General features: G+C 39.9%; 3 protein-coding genes across 3 annotated transcripts; 2 read left to right on the top strand and 1 right to left on the bottom strand.

Moving 5' to 3' along the window:
- The first annotated feature begins 1,819 nt into the window (after positions 1-1,819).
- LOC112290056 (large ribosomal subunit protein uL23) lies at positions 1,820-3,278 on the top strand. Its single transcript, XM_024535997.3, has 2 exons — positions 1,820-2,266; positions 3,119-3,278. Exons 1-2 carry the CDS (start codon positions 1,881-1,883, stop codon positions 3,201-3,203), a joined length of 471 nt encoding a protein of 156 aa, XP_024391765.1. The 5' UTR covers positions 1,820-1,880; the 3' UTR covers positions 3,204-3,278.
- Positions 3,279-4,503: 1,225 nt separating this feature from the next.
- LOC112289527 (uncharacterized) lies at positions 4,504-7,597 on the top strand. The gene is made up of 4 exons (XM_024534779.3): positions 4,504-5,549; positions 5,676-6,138; positions 6,276-6,546; positions 6,674-7,597. Exons 1-4 carry the CDS (start codon positions 5,112-5,114, stop codon positions 6,921-6,923), a joined length of 1,422 nt encoding a protein of 473 aa, XP_024390547.1. The 5' UTR covers positions 4,504-5,111; the 3' UTR covers positions 6,924-7,597.
- A 7,033-nt stretch (positions 7,598-14,630) lies between these two features.
- LOC112289218 (peroxidase 1) lies at positions 14,631-16,537 on the bottom strand. Its single transcript, XM_024534254.3, has 3 exons — positions 16,069-16,537; positions 15,482-15,827; positions 14,631-15,356 (listed from the first exon to the last, which is right to left on the bottom strand). The coding sequence occupies exons 1-3, from the start codon at positions 16,288-16,290 to the stop codon at positions 14,971-14,973; spliced, it is 954 nt and encodes a 317-aa protein (XP_024390022.1). The 5' UTR covers positions 16,291-16,537; the 3' UTR covers positions 14,631-14,970.
- Positions 16,538-17,559: the final 1,022 nt, after the last annotated feature.

Genomic DNA, 17,559 nt, shown 5'->3' with positions numbered 1-17,559 from the left:
TAATACATTTCAAGATTGTCGTTGCATAATCCACAGAGCAAGTGATTCCTCAAGGTCAAAAAAATGAACTATCCTTGGATACTTTGTTTAAAACAAGTCTTGGTTCATAGCTTTGTACTTCTTATATTTCTTTAGGATTTTGTTAATAGCAATTTGTGAGGGTACTTTTGTAAGCTTAAACTCGGTTTTGGACCACTTCGCAAAATCATTTGTAAGATTGAAGGTTGTACATTCCTCTACTTGTAGATTAATAGTCATTTGATGTTGGTAAGTGCAATATTCTATAGAGTACGCAGGTGTTGGTCATACAAGAAGGAAAGTATTAGACTAACAATAAGTGGATACTTGAGTAGATTCATGATTTCAACTAAACTTAATATATTTTAATCTCTAATAAGTTATGTTTTGAGAGGTGAACTGACCTTAAAACTTACAAGAGATATTATTGTATATATATATATTTTTAATAATAATATTCTTATTAATAAATAAAGATTCTAAAATCAAGTTTTTTTTTGTTACTACATTTTATTTCTTACTATTTCATGCCAATTTGATTCTTTGTTTATTTATTTATTTATTTATTTATTTTATTATTATTCTAATTCATTTTGTCAACTTTTAAGAAGGAAGATACTTTTATATAGATTTTAAAGTTCCAAGTTGTAATGTAATGTAGTATTATATGAATATTATTCTTAACTTTTAAAAACTATAAAACATCTCAAAAACTAAACAAATGTAATGATTATTTTATTTTAATTATAATGATTGTTAAACTTTTATTTGAATCATTTTCTTAAAGCAATCACTTACATCTTTTCTTAAAGAAAACTTCAATGATTGAATTTTTTCTTTTTTTATCTAAATGTCTTGTAATGTTCTTAACAACATTTATTTGTAATAAACTTTTTAAAATTGCATAAGTGTTTGTAGAGTTAATTGAGTATTGAAGACTTTCACAAAATGAAAATAATATGACATCTAGAGCAAAGCTTTCTAACTTGCATATTTGCACCAATTGTAGATATACAACAACTTTTAGAATATCTTTACAAGACATTATAGTTTATATTTTCCATGTTCTTGAGTTTTCCAAAGTTATAATGTATAATGAAAATCATACAAATATTATTGAGTTTAAACAACTTAATAAAGCTCATCTTAATTCAAAAAAAATTTATAGAGATATTTATAACAAAATCATCTCAACTTTGTAATTCTAAAAAATATGATTAATTTTTTTATAATACATTATAAATTTAAGAATATTTTTAATTTTGGATTTGTTAGAATTCAAATAAAAGACTTCAATTATTACATAATCCACACAATGATATATATATATATATATATATATATATATATTCAATCTTCTTCACTATTACTTTAATACCATTCTAATATAATAAATACAACATTGAGCTCTTTAATATACTCTTCTCCCTAACAGTAAAAGAAAAAACATTGTTGTTCTTAGGGTCACCCAATTGAATGCCTAAACTAGGTCTACCAAATGTGTAAACTAACATCTATAGACACAAGGGTCATGGGGCCTTTCAACCAAGCATTGAAGGATGAAACCCTAGCGTGAGCCAATGGATGAAACCATCCATCCATCCAACAGCGGTAAAATAACTCACGTGCTCCAACAAGAGCTGACTGAGCTGCGAAGACGCTTACTTATTAGGTTTACGATGGGGTAGGATGGATGTTGGACGAATGAAGAAACTCATGGATGAATGATCAGTAGTCAGTTTGTTTGGTGCGGGAGGTGTAAAACCCTAGCCCTTCGGCATGGTGAGTCCTTTTGCAAGCTTCCAGGCCGCCATAGCCGAAGCAGAGCTCCGTAATTCTCATACTTCGTGTGTTGCTTTCCGATGGCTCCCCCGTCGAAAGTCGCCAAGGCCCCTGCAGCCTCGCAGGCGGCGAAGGCAACGAAGGCTGCCAAGGCCCTGAAGACCACCACCAAGCCGGTGAAGAAGCTCTGGAGGAAGGTGCGCACTTCGGTGACGTTCCATCGCCCCAAGACCCTCAAGCGTGCCCGCGCCCCCAAGTATCCTCGTCTTAGCGCTCCCGCCCGCAACAAGCTCGATCACTACGAGGTGCTCAAGTACCCGCTCACCACCGAGTCTGCCATGAAGAAGATCGAGGACAACAACACCTTGGTCTTCATTGTGGACGTGCGCGCTGACAAGAAGAAGATCAAGGAGGCTGTCAAGAAAATGTACGACATTCAAACCAAGAAGGTCAACACATTGATCAGGTCTTTGTTTCTCTCCTCTCCCCTTTTTCCTTTTTTAATGAATCAGGGTTTGTTGATTTTTTGTTTCTTCGGTGGTGGTCTCGTTTGCGCAAATTGCGTGATTTAGGTTTAGTCTTCGTCAGGTTTAGGTTTCGCGAACATCAATGATGTCTTAATTGTGGGAACTTGGACATGTGAAAATTTGTCATTTTTCTCTGTCCACAAGGTGTTAAGTTGCGGAAGAGTAATAGTGCTACTTTTAGCTGACCGTTTGCAGAGGATGGCCCGCCTTAGGTATTTCTTGAACGCTTTCTGCTGGTGACTTGTTACGCTTTAGTACAATTGATGCTTTTAGTAGTGTCTGCTGGGTGCTGTCTGGTCTGAATCTATCTGGCTCTCCTTGTTGTGCTCTTGTCTACAGCATAATTCCCATTTCTTGATGGAGACGAATCTAACTAGCTACTAGTGACGTTGTACATTCGTCATCATCAAATATGAATCATTAACATGAGATACAGACTAGGATGCCAGTCACAGTGCAATCTTGATTAGGACTAGAGCATTCGTCAGTCTTGGAAGTGATCGGTTTTTGTGTCGAAGTGGATAGGTAATGCAAAGTCGTGAGCACGTGGTGTTGTAGATTATTTTCATTTGATGTCTTTAGACGTGGTAGACAGTACATCTCCCTGAACGGTTCTTTAATATTGCTAAATTGCGGTGTTTTGGGTTGACTTGTGTGTTGGCTATCTTTTACGTCCTGCAATCCATGCGTAGATGGAGCCTCTACGCATGGATTGCTGGAGTGGTTTATATATAAACGCACCTGTACATCTATACATACATTTATCTAACCTATCCTCTACAATATTTCAGGCCTGATGGAGCCAAGAAGGCGTACGTGCGACTCACGGCAGACTATGACGCGCTGGACGTGGCCAACAAGATCGGTATCATCTAGATTGAAGTTTCTGTTCAATTTTGTAATCTTCTCATTATTGAGGCTTGGCCTGATTTCTGGCGCATTACATGTTTCTGTGCTGTGCAAAGCCCTGAATCCTTTGATCATGCTATGGTCTAGTCCTGTTGGTTAAATGTCTACAATTAGTTCACATATGAGTTTTGAACTAACTTTACTATATAATGGACGTATGCCACCATCAAATGTTCTCTGCGACACACCTTGTGTGACAGTTCAGCTCATGTTACAGTCGACTACCTCTCTGTATCACATCGCACATCAGAGTGCTACTACACCGTTGGTGGAACTGATGCATCATCTTTGCTTCAGTACCCTTGAATTTTAGCGCTACAGCATTTGCACACTCGCAACCTGGACAATGCACTGAATCACCTAGCTCAGTTCCAGTTCGTCATGAAATCTTGAAAACACTCTAGCGGCACGTAGCCAGCATCATTCATAATGAAACTGCGCACAACCATAGAGAGCCTCAGATATTTCCTGTTGTCACCAGCCTCTATGCGTAAATAACTTATCAAATATTATAATTCTTGTTCCTGGCCTTGCATCTCAATCGGTCGAAGAACAGTATTAATTTCATAGTATCTGCTAATAATTCAAGCGGCAGCAACTTTAGTTAACACCGCTGGTACCTCTCCCCTGTAAAGCAATAAATTGTGCTCTGTGTTATCGTAAGCTCTCTTCTATTGAAAGATCATCTCCTGGTCTACAATATTCACCTCACAATTATTATGCGATTTAAGTTTTGATGCACAATTACATTGATGATAAACAGCCCTCCTCGTCTGATTTCTACGATGGTCCTGATTTGGTTGTTACAATGGTTACATTGTATCATAACTGAGACAAGACTACTAACACAAGTACATAAACTACAAGCAAGTTTTCTTCCATAAATATTATTTTTTTTTATTGATAGTTATCTTTAAGATGCACTAAAGTGATTTGTCCAAAAATAGATAAATTAAAAGTAATAATATTAATACTGTATTTCCTAAGACTCTATTATAAATAACAAATTTATAGATATAATTTATGTAAAAGGTACAGATTATTGTAGTATATTATGATTTCTTAACATAACCATACATTTATGCAAGAATGTATATATATATATATGCAAAAATCTTTGAATGAAATCTACTCATCTTGTTAGTCTTTTTTCCTTTCCAAGAAAAGATGTTTCCATTAATAGAGGCATATTGATAAATAAGTATTAATGCATGCATTCATGCATGAGGTTTTTCAAGAGTTTGGAATCCAGTGTGCGATCAATCTGTAAGAGCGTGACAAAGTGTGAATAGTGAGTGATGCGGTGGTTCTGGAACAGGGTCTGTGGAATTCTGGGCGTCGCCGTTGAAAGAATCAGGCAATGGTGATCACGTCGGAGCGTTTAGGATGTAGTGCAAAGTGCAGACCTACTTATCTGCTCTTCACACCACGTCGAAGGTAACAAAGTAGGGGATGGCGATGAAGTTAAGGTGTTGGTCCGTTACGTTCCTCGTAGAATGAAATGCAGACCTACTGTCATCAACTCAAGGACGTTTCAATGCTCAAAGAAGACGGATATTGAGAGAGTGCACCGCGGTTACACAGCTTCTCCCAATTGTTGCACCGCAAGGCTGCCGGAGTTGGGTGTCATCTGACAAGTTTTGCGAATTGATAGAGTGCTGCAGTAGTGTCCACGCCATCATGATCAGAGCGAAGAAACTCCATCTATTCACCTCACGAAACAACACTCGTTCGTTAGTTCTTGTCTTCAGCACTAGGCTGCGAGGGGTTGGGTAGTGGGAGCCATGCCCCATTTCGCTGCTGCAGCCACTGTTATTTGATGGCGTGGACATGAATTGCGATTCTGAGCTTTAGATTTTACCACTGCTTAGAGTTATGGTGACCGTGTCGAAGTTTCACCTCGACTATATGAAACGGACGGTGGTTTGTGCTACGATAGCGATCCTCGCTCTCGTGTTTGGCTTAGTATTCTGCCGCTCTGTCATTTTCCCAAATGAAATATTTATGGGACTATCTGGACAAGATGTTTTAGACGCAGGTGAACAATCGGATTTGGTTGCGGACTGCGATGTCTGCGTTGCGATAGTCATGGGAGATGATGGCTCCAATTCTCCCAGCGAGAAGAACCTCCCCTTCCCCCTTTTGTCCAGACTCTTTCTCACAGTCAAAAGGATCACAAAACAGGCGGAGGGAGATAAGGTTGTATGCGTCGGAGTAGACTACTCCGACATAGTCTGCAGAATAGTGCGTGATGAGCTTGGAGAAGACGCTAATTGTTGGAAATTCGAGGAGATGCTGCAACGTGAAACTCCAGTAATCCCTTCTATCCATTTCTCTCCCTCTCCAACATCATATCAATGCTAAATTAGCTGCGGTTTTATGAAGGTCATGAAGTCCTGCGACGATATCATTTCTTACAGAATTTTGTAACACGAGCAGGTGATTTGCAAAGACATGGTGATAGGAAACACCAGCCAACACCATCCCCAGCTAACCCCATCGGGAAATCTACATGTCGGGAGCTTCAAATGGCGCAAGATGCACGTTGTGGATTTTGATGCAGCTGCTCTCGGCAGTCATGCACCCGCCGTGGCAAGCATTCGACCCACTATCGTGACGGCGTTTAGTGCTAATCATTTGTCTGTTGGTATGCTCCTGCTGCGATCCATTGGTAAAGCGGCCTTCAGCGCGTGGAAACGCAACCCCAGCTTCAATGTCTCCGTTGTGGTTTGGACCATGGAGGAGTTCAAGGGTAAGGACAGAGATGATTTCCGATGTGTTTTAAGCGAATTGGAAAACAAATGGAAATTGGATGTAGAGGTGCGCAGGTTCAAGTTCTGGATGTATCCGAAGTGGATGAGGATCAACCAAGCTCATGATGGAATGAACCAATTTGGAACAGGTCTGTTTAACGGACCTCTTGTTGGAGGAACAAAGAAAATCTGATGAGTAGTTCGGTAGTTCGTTTATTATATCTTTGCTATTGCAAACAGTTGTTTGTTTTGATTTTGATCGTTTGAAATTTACGGCGAGGAGCAGGAGAATACGCTTGGAAGGTTGTCATGATTCACGCCGTTTTGTCGGAACGACGGTTGGTGCTCTGGCAAGACGGTGGAAACAGATTCAGAAGCGCAGAGTCCCTGACTGAAACACTGGACTACATTACCCGGAATGGGTTTGCTTCGAGAACCAGCAGCGGTTGTATCTCAGACTGGACGCGTTGGGAAGCGATCCTCTACCTTCGTGCAACTGAGCTGAACATGTCACAAAGGAACTGCGATGCTTCAGCGGTTGGCTTCACTTTGCAAAAGTAAGTAAGTCGGGATCAGATCCCTCCTCCCAATGTTTACAAAAACTTTCTTTCTCACAATTAAGTTCCAGTAGTTTCGCTCTTGTACGTCAACCACGTGACAGATTCAGTACTTCACGTATGGCAGGTACGAGGAACTCGCACGCCCCTGGTATGAATGCGCAATCACGAGGCAGTGCATAGCCCCCGACGGATCCAGCCGACTGAACCATCGGCAGGACCAAGCCGCCCTGACAATTCTCACGTACTTGTCTAACAACACTTGCACCGGCATTCACCGCGACATTGGTGTGCACATGGACTACAACGTTAGCGACACCGAGGGTGCTGATCCTACCTCTTGCTATTCCGACCCCCGGCAGTCACGATCACTGTAGCGGAAACTTCTGAAATATATTTTGCGCGCGAAATCATAATTGATGCATCGCAGGACCACATTCTCTGACATCCTTGTTATAAATCAGCGAACCACCCTCTCCGACTCTAATACAGTCATTTGTTAAAACGAAAAAGAAAGAGAACTCTGAACAGTATTAGAAGGATGAATGGCCAACCATATCACTGTTGAACACTAATGACCACTACTTTGTTTGTTTCTTCTATCTTTTGGATATCTTTTACATGGTACCAGAGTAAACATGAGCGCTAATGGAAGGCCATGCAAGCAAGACCTTTCTCATCTTCTACAGGATCTTTTGGATCGTTCGAATGTGGGTATAGCCACTAGAGAGAGAACTCCAAGGAGATCTTGTGAGAAGATTAGTAGCCATTCCGCGAGGGAACTTGGCCGTTCCACGATGGAACATGGTAGGGACGAGAGACTTAGGAGTCTTACAAACTAGAAAAACTCAGCAATTACCACGTGTGGAAATTAAAAATGTGTGCAATCTTCTCCGTTGCCTTCCCTATAGTCCTATATAGTGGTCGTCATGTAATGCATTGCAACTGAGAGACTTGAAAGACACCGCCTATAGAGCCATCACGATGTCAGTCAAAGACTCTCTAATTGATACAGTTGCTGAATATAAAGATCTCGCTGCAGCTTAAGCAACGTTGAGAGCGCTCTACCAAACCCGCGACCCTTCCCTGATTCTACTTGTTACAAATCTATTTAGTCAGACGAAGCTGTCTAAAGGAGGTGAAATGGAGGAATACTTGAACAAGGCAAGAAAACTCAAGAACCGCATGGTTGCCCTTGGTGAGCAGTTACATGATCGAACTCTAGTGTAAGCAATATTAAATGGATTATCCAAGGCATATGAATATGTCATCCCAACCATCACTCATGGTTCAACATTTCCAACCTTTGATAGGATGAGTGCGATCCTCCTGACTGAGCATCATCGACTACAACAATGGTAAGTACATCGAACCCAAACGATTGGTATCTGGATTCAGGTGCCATCCGACACATCACTGGATCCAGGGACAGCTTGAACACAGTAAAGAATCAGAGCAGCAGCAAAAAAACTGTCACCACTGCAGGCAGAGAGAAACATAGAATTGAAGTAGGAGATGGCCAAATGTATACAAACTAATAGAAAATAAAACTAAACGATGTTCTCTATATTTTTTCTCTAAAATGTAACCTCATGTTAGTATGTACACTAGCAGACAAGAGAAACACTGTCGTATTTATGAATGATAAATGTTTTGTTTTAAACAACCCAGATAATAGGCTGATCATAGAATCTGGTAGTAGAGACAATATTAACAATCTCTAGAAGATAAGTGTTGGCATCACCTAAGATGCGAACATTGTAACAATTGAAGATGCAATGAAATTGTAGCACTGTAGATATTGACACTTAAATTATTAAGGCCTATGACATCTATATATTGAAAGGAGAATGATTAGATTATCAAAAATAGATTCCATCAGGATTGTTTGTCACAAGTGCCTAGTTGGACATCAAAGAAGAAAGAGCTTCCTTGCCAAGAGTTCAATGGGGGCAAAACAAGTATAAGAGCAAGTATACTCCAATATTATAGGTCCACTTCCAAAACCCTCCTTAAGCAGATTTACATTTGTCATAGTATGTACCATTGATTATTCAAGAAAAACTTGATGTATTTTTTGAAAGCCAAAAGTCAAGTTTTTGACATATTCAAAAAATTCATAAGCAAAGTGGAAAATAAAAATAGGCAAAAAATTGTGAGTATTTAGAACTAAGAAAAGAAGGGAATTCCTTTTGATTGAATTCAATACTTATTGTGATCATCATGGCATATGATAACAAGTCATGCAACCACACATTCCACAATAAAATAGGATAGTAAAGTAATAGAATTGAAGCTTAGTAGAAAAGACAAGGAACATGATATTTGAAGGTAACATCTCAAGCTTCTTTTGGGCAAAAGTCACTAACACAATGTCATGTTGTGGTTTGGTTGACATGTGAAAATAATGCTCATATATATTTAATATATAATTTATTATACAATGTAAAAAAAACCATATTATTAGATTTTAGTTGATTATAAAATATCATTAGCTTACTATTTTAAAATAGTTAGTTTGAAAGGGCTATTATTAAGGTTGATTTTATGTTGAAAATAATTTTTATATATTTAGAACCACCTTTATTAGACATTGGTGATTCTTGAAATCTTGTTTTATTTTTTTTTTATTTAGTGTTTGGGACACATATTATGTAAAATTTATTAAAAATAGGATTAGAGAAGGATTTTTATATAAAAAAGAATAGTTAGGTCAATCATATGGATAAATGGAGATGGATGATGAAAATCTCCAATTGTATTGGCCAAAATTCATGCCCAAAGGACTTCAAGGAGGCTACCTCAGGCCTTATTAGGAATTAGGATTGCTCTTTTAAGGCCATTTGAACATCAAAGTTTAGAATTGTCAAGTTTAGGATTTTGGGTATGATTTTAGTAAAAAATTTATATGATTTGGAATTTTTTTGAAGGAGATATAGGCACTCAAAGTTAAAGTATTGATTTTGTACCTACTATCAATCTTTAAGGCATAGTGCATGCATATAAAGGGGTTTTGAAAATTAGATTGTGTGATTGCAAAGTTGATTTAAAGAACTATATTTTTCATATAAAATGTAAAAGATTTGGAGTTGATTTAAAAGAGTAATAACTACTTGAATAAAGCACTTCCAAATTAAGATTTGTGAATGAACCAATTTCATGAGGGATTTGGTTTAAGCTATAACTTAGGCATTTGGATAAATCTTTAGCTAAATTTTTTCATAAATTTGTATTACTATGTTATAAAGCTATCTACCAAATTTTGTAGCATTCCAATAGTACTTAGATGCTTATAAATTAGGATTTAGAGTATTTGCTAAGATTTCTAAGATGCTAGACGATTTATAATAAATTTATGGTTTATTTTTTTGTAATAAAATTTAAAGATAAATATTATTTTTCTAGAAATTTGAAAATAAATTGAACAATTAAATCAAGAGATATGATATTCTAAAATTTGAAGATTTTTTTTTAAAAATATATATATATATATATTTTGAAAAACAATTGCTATAATTTAGGCATTTTATGTTAAGTAAAGGGATTTTTAAGAGCCTAAATTTTATATATTTGTTAAAAATGGAGATATGAAGCTATGATAAAATTATGATGTAAAGATGAAGTTCTAAAAAAAGATTATAAAAGTTCTTTGGAATTAATGAAGATTTAACTTATTGACAAATGATTAGTTATGATTTGATAGAGCAAAGGATGTTAGGGAATTTCCAGATGCTTTAGAAAGCCTTGTGTACAAATCTTATTAAATATAAAAAAAATTACTAATTGAATTTTTTTTAATATTGTTGCCTTTATTTGCCTTTTATATTAAAATAAATTACTTATTGAAGCTCAACATTAAAACTATATTCTTTACAACTAAATACTAACATTGTATTCCCAAATAAAAAATCATGCCAAATGACAATGGCCAAATGCTTCATAAATCATGGTTCCAAAAAAATGCAAATCAAGACATCACCTCAAAGCAACTATACATAAAACACTAACCACAAAACACTAACCACAAATCAATCACTTCTCGATCTTCAAAAGCATATACTATGTACTGGTAACCAAGGAAGAGAAAAACAAGCTTAACAACAAAATCCAAACATGCGTATTTATGAAATATAATGAGTGTACCAAGGCATATAGATTTTACAAACTTGAACGTATGAAAATACTTATCTCCCAAAACATCATGTTCAACAAGAGCCGTGTTGGCTACCACCATCTCATATGATGATCACTAACCTCTAAACACCACTCTCTTTTTATAGCAACTCAACCCAATGATTGATTTGCAATCACGACTCTCATGGACCATGCCGAGACAACCGCTCTCCTCGACAATATCGAAGCTAGTCCACATGACCATGACACCCACCAAAAATTCACATCACTAGCCAAGCACCCCTCAGACTGTAGCAACAGACCAACAAGAGAGCTTCTCACCTCGTCAACTTGATCGAGACCTCATTCCAAAAAAATGCCACCCCACGCGAGAACATTGACCTTGTATTCGACTAAAAGATTACCTAATCCTCTCTGTTGAACTCGGCATCACTGAGAATCCTGTAACATATGCCAAAGCTGTCCATAATGCAAACTAGCGAATTGCAATTCAAGAAGAGATTGATGCCATCTAGAAGAATGCAACATAAGAAGCAACTGAGCTTTCGGAAGGCAAGAAGCCAATTTTAGCAAAATGGCTCTTCAAAATAAAACGCGATGCACAAGGTGCGGCTTGTTGCACGCGGCTTCGAACAAAGGGAGGGAGTCGACTTCTATGAGACATTTACTCCTGTGGTCCGCTGGAGAACTATACGCACACCCTTGCCGCCCGAACGAGGTGGACACTACATCAATGCGACATGAAGACGGCCTTTCTAAACGGCACAATTAAAGAAGAGGCCTACATAACCATTTCGGATGGGTTCAAGGAATCACACTTTGAAGGCAAAGTTGCAAAATTGAAAAGGGCTCTTTATGGCCTACGCCAAGCACCGCATGCTTGGTACAACTGAATCAACAGCTACCTTACAAAAAATCTCTCACTAAAAAAGGTGACCTCTGACTCGAACCTGTATTTTTCTATTGACAGCGAGCAATACACAACAATCCTCTTGTACGTAGACGATTTAATTGCGACAGGTGACAATCATGAACAAATCAACCACCGAGCAACTGCACAGGGAGTTTGAAATCACAAGCCTCGGCAAAGCAGCTCTCCACCTCGGAGCTGAACTGACATACACCAACAAAGGGATTTACGTTCATTAGGGAGGTTACCTGATGAAGATGCTGAACAAATATGGGATGGATACATGCAACGCACTAAAAACACCAATGAGCCTTAGGGTGCATCTACGGGAAGATATGGGCTCTCCTCCCACCAATTTGAAACTATACCAAGGCATAATGGGAAGCTTAGTATGAACCTCAAACACTCAACCCGATATATCATTTGCGGTCAAGTATGTAAGCCGCTAGCTTCAACACCCACAAGAAAACCACCTCAAGGCTATGAAGAACATATTTTGATACTTTAAAGGCACACTAGATCAAGAATTATTTTACAAGTATGGAAATGAAGAACATCTACTTACATATGCTGGTATAGATTTTGTAAGAGACAGAGATACAACAAGTCAACATCTAAAATCCTGCACAAGTTGGGAGGGTCACCTATGGGCTGGTGCAGCAAACGTCAAACTACTGTAGTTCCTTCTACAATTGAGGCGAAATACCGCGTATTCATCGAAGCCGCCCGTGACATAGTCCACCTATAGAGACTACTAGCCAAACTAGAATTTCATCAAACATCACCAACAACATTGAAAAGAGATAATCAAAGCTGCATCAAACTTGTAAGAAATCTAATCTTGCATGCATGGACGAAGCATATTGAGCTTCAACACCACTTTATTTGAAAAAAAAAACAACATGAAACATGGAGGTAAGCTACACTCCCACTTCTTTACAACAAGCTGATGTTCTAACGAAACCATTAACTACTACACAACACGCTAATGCCCCCGAAGAAATTGGACTACAACGATTGCCATGAGGTCTGCCAGGCCCTAGCTGCCACCATAATCACCAGATCAGCCTCGGCCAAACATCACTCTTTTAAATTCACCTTAGCAACAACTATCATCCGACCAATGGCATGAGTTCCACACATTGTCCTTGATGAACCATTTGTTGCTGCTTAATCCCTCAGGTTGCTCTGACTGATAAGAGAATAATCCAAAAATTGACGTCCTCAAAATAGTCACAAGTTTCTCCTTAAGAACAAGCTCAAAGTGGTCAATCTCTGCCAAAATTCTTCCTATCACATCCAGAGGCCTCTGATTCTTGCTTCGCACAGAATCAATATAACTAAGAGTGTCCAACTTCACAAAATTCAAAATGACCTAGTTGTTGGTCGATTCAATCGATCGTCTCCAAGCGCGACTCACTCTTTGGAGCTTGAACAAGCAGAAGGGATTGTTGACAAACAACAATCAAGGCAGAATTCTATCTCAAACCAAAATGTCTGAGAACGGAGGAAGGAGAATTGAAGAAGAGGGCTCGTAAGCAAACCCCAACGACTTGGATATGTAGTAAGCTGTAGTCGTCCTAAAATCAATCTCATCGTTAGAAGTATCAGTGCCAGGTTCAAACGAAGCATCAAGAAGAGCCCTCGAACAATGGAGGACAACATCACACACTCTCCAAATGGTGCTTGCAAGACACCAAATACCAAATAACATAGCCTCGCACTGCAACAAGTGAAAGTGGAGGCTAAGCATCTGTAGCTTGTCTCATCCAGTCAACTCAAATCAAGAAACAAAAATTTTAGGATTAGGGAATTATGGCAGTAAGATGCTCTACACATTGACGAAGATCCTGCAAGGATTTAACGGTCACCCCCTTGTTCGAGACATTCTGTACAGAGTACAGAGTGCGTTTGAAAAGGAGTGTTAGAAACCATTGAATTACCCTCTTCAACTCTAATATAGTCATTCGTGAAAGGAAAAAGAAAGAGAACTCTGTGAGTCAACCTCAACAAATGAACAATTGTAGAAGGATGAATGGCCAACCATATCACAGCTGAGCACTAATGACCGCTACGTGGTTTGTTTCACAAATGTTCTATATAAGCCTTTGTTTGGAAGCTTACAGATTATCTCTGAATAAGAAGTGAAAGGTCTTTTACAATCCTGAGTGTAGGAATTACTTCTCCAGATTCACTGCGACGAGCGGGAGCTCTTTCCAATTGAACAGGGGATACAGATGTTCAGATCTTATTCCGTTGGCATGATCTACATGTGGTGGGAGCTTGAGAGGTACCAATGACGTCTCCTTAAACGTTGAGAATGTTCTCCAATTATCTGAGGTTGGATATTTGTAATTAACAACTTCATCTACTTGGTTCTTGACACTATTCACGAAGGACGGCACTACTGCGATCCATCGAAGCGTTAGCTGCTGGGACGGCACAACGTATCCAAATGCATCATCACAGTTTATGGTAAAAACGCATCTAACTGGTCTTCTAACACCTACCAATCACTTCCACCCTGATAGATGTATCAGAGTCATCTTCAAGGGTATGATAATACTTTAAGCATGACGAGACAGAAGTGCTCATGAATATCATCAGTTGAGGTGTCTGGATAATATTTGACTCTTGATGAGCATCCGTTCCTCAGGGTTTAACTGCCTTCAGTGTGTGTCAAGGAAACAGTACCAACATTGGGCATCCACGTTACACTAGCACAGAGTAGGTCTACGAGAGAGACGTAAAACTCACATCTGTTAAGAACAAAACTTGGCCGGGACAAATACTCTTAAACTGGATTTGAGTAGGTGGTTTGATACAACCTCTGTGGTGCACAATCTCAGACTAGAGGAGCTCTCCCGCCAAAGTAAGAATCGCGAACAAGAAATTATGAATAATGAACTAGTTTGAATTCGGACACGAAACTTCCAAATTGAAGGAGTTCGATCGCTTTGCTCTTGAACCGTGTATGTCTTTCTGAGGTCAGCCATGAGTGATGAAACAGTGTAACTCGCATAACAAAGACGGCTTAGTGTTGGCGGAAATGTACCCCAAACTGAGGAAATAATTTTGTTAGAGAACCAATTTGGTTACATGATAAATGAAAGAATGCTGCTGAGAAACGGAGTATACGTCGTCTTCATTCCATCATTAAAAAGACAACGTATACTCGATATCCTCCGAGACTATACAATCTTAAATCACGACGCTTCTAGGACGTATTCACAGATAGAATCCAGAAAAGGGTTCTTCTCGCTCCTCATTGTTTAATGAAGTGCTGGAAGTATGTGCGAATGCAAGCCCTGTTCAAATCCGTGGACCTTATTTATCTGTTAAGAATGATCTTCAAAAACACACTTGACCTCATTTCTGAACTAGTTCCTACACTGGCACCGTCTACGGATTTCTCCGTCAGGTGCTTCCAAGGGCTGAATGAATTGGAGCTTGAACATGGCCTCCGCAAACCTGTTCACGAAAGCGCGCTGGTTCAGATTTGCGTCCACGATGGGGCGGGTGAAGTCCTCGCGGTAGAGACCTTGATCAGAAGTCATCAGACCGTAGCCAGCTCTGATATTCCTAAAATACTCGGTGTCGAACTTGTGTACACTTTTACGATCCATGACAAGAGAAGTGGGAGAAGACGCCTTCGGACATGATTTCTGCAGTGACTTAAGGAGATCCTTGGGCATGGTCTTATCGACCGGGTTGTATATCCTGTCGCTTATATGGTTGCAGTGGGTGACTCCGATTGTATGGGCACCTGTAATTACCATCACAAAATTCAGTAAGTCAGCCGTGAACAAACCTGACATTCGAACAAGAAATCGGTCGATAATGGGAGAAAATAACGGTAGGATCTGTCAAGGATAAGGAATTAGAATATACCAGATAAAACTACCATATCTTCCGTGTTCAATCCCTGCTGTGCGAATGTAGAAACCAGTTCATTAACACTGGCAAAAGCTGTAGGAATATTTTGCTCGGGCTCTATCTTATTGGAGATTCTCCCATCTCGCCGCCCTGCGATAACTCTCCAGCCCTTACCGCCAGTGAGGACCACTGCGTCTCGGGAGGCGTAAGCCAAGATATCCGCACAGGACACTGTTCTGGGACATGCGTCCTCAAGATAATGTTTCGCGGCGTCAATAACTTGGAACCCGTGCAATCTGGCGTTTATTGCGGACGCCCTTTCAGATCTTCTTCCACTCAACAGAACAGATGCGTCGCAACCCTGTAAACAGAATACAAAGATTTCAGAATAAAACTATGAATGATCATTCCAAACTCCATGTTGTACGTGTGGGAGTACGACAGAAATCGAATCTCAAGCGCTAGACAAAATTACGTATTCACATTGCATACCCTTCAACCGTTAATGCGATACCTGGAATGCACACTTCACATACTGGACACTGAAAAGGAACAAGATTTAAATACTATTTCTTGGTTTCGGGTAAGGCTGAGGTACTTACTCGAACAAAGCAATCATGGAATATCAAGCGGAGCAGTCCTGGTGCAACAGTCGGATCCTTCTTGAAATATCTCTGAACCTCCCTGAAAATGATGCTCTCCGCTTGCGGACACGACTTCCGGTAGTAGTTGTAATCAAGAGCGTCGACCTGATTAACACTGAGGGATATCGCGATAACACAAACCAAAGCAAAAATACACGAGGCTCGAAGAATGCGAGCCATCGCAAACACCTTCTGAAACGTAAATCAACACTTCTAATAATGCGATGAGAAACTGAAGTCCCCGAATCGCAGACAATTCAGAACTAGATCGCCGAACACTGAGGAGTGCGAAGCTTATCTTAACACAAAAGAGACCTATGCCAACCTTCGAAACCACGAGTGGTTCCCTCCCGACAACTGTTTCGATGCGTGCTCGAGGAGTCTGCACAGCACCAGCCGTAGCTAGGATGGCGAGGACAGGAAGGCTTCAAGAGAGAAACATGTTTCGATTCCGAGGAGGAAGCTATGTACTAGGTCACAGCTAGTGCTTTCCCACCCTCGGCAAAAGACGACACCAAAGCCTAGAGATGCGGCAGACCAGCTTCGTCAATTGAGTCTCTCACTCCACCGCACCAGAACGCTGCTTTTCACTCTGGTCAACTCCATAATTTTACCACCAAAGTCCTTCCCAATTCTACCGAGAGTGCCCGCACTAATCTCGACAGCAGAGCACCAATTCAGTCCAAGAGGTCCACATCGAGCTATCTAGCTAGCAGACCCGAAACAATCACACACGCGTTCAGTCCACACCGGAAGAATCGGGCGCCTTCTGCAAGGGGGGACGACGCAGCCAGCGATAAGCTCCTCCGAGTCAACCGTGAATCAGTGCGCTTAACTCACAGCTAAAATCTATTTCCGAACGCGCCGAGCCGCACTGATTTCCTCGCAGCATGCGCGTCGCGCTAATTATGATGATACTTGCGCACTGCACATCGACGAAGCTCACCCCTCGAATCTATCGAGATAATGGGTACCTACCGCAAAAGTCAGCGCGTGTTTGTGATTGTGTGTGTGTGGAAGCTGTTATCGGTGTGGTCTCGGTGATGGCGGACGGTCCCTCGCTCAGATCCTGCAGCTACTCACAAAAACTGCCCCCCATCTCTCTCCCTCCCTCTTGTCATTCCACTGTTTTCTTCGCTTCCTCGTTTTGCAGAAGATGATACTGTTTGGTGATTCTCCATCGATGAGGATGTTTTATTCTGTGCTGGAGACACTGTTTTTGGGTCTAATGAAAACCGTTTTGTTGATTGTTCTTTGAGGGTTCAAGGATGGATTAGCTTGCAGTTTATTATATGGCCGTGTCCGGGTTTTCTGAGTTACTTGTTTGTTTGATTGTTTTGATTTATTTTGTTTTTTTTTGGGGGGGGGGGATTGCACAGTGTTGAATGTATATAGAAATAGTTAAAGTTATAATGTACGTTGCGTGAATCATGTAGTTTACGTTTCGTG

Source organism: Physcomitrium patens, chromosome 12, assembly GCF_059467195.1.
Source record: "Physcomitrium patens ecotype Gransden chromosome 12, ASM5946719v1, whole genome shotgun sequence".
Classification (NCBI taxonomy): Eukaryota; Viridiplantae; Streptophyta; class Bryopsida; order Funariales; family Funariaceae; genus Physcomitrium; species Physcomitrium patens.
Note: the sequence above shows the minus strand (reverse complement) of the source record. Positions and strands in the feature narration are given on the sequence as shown.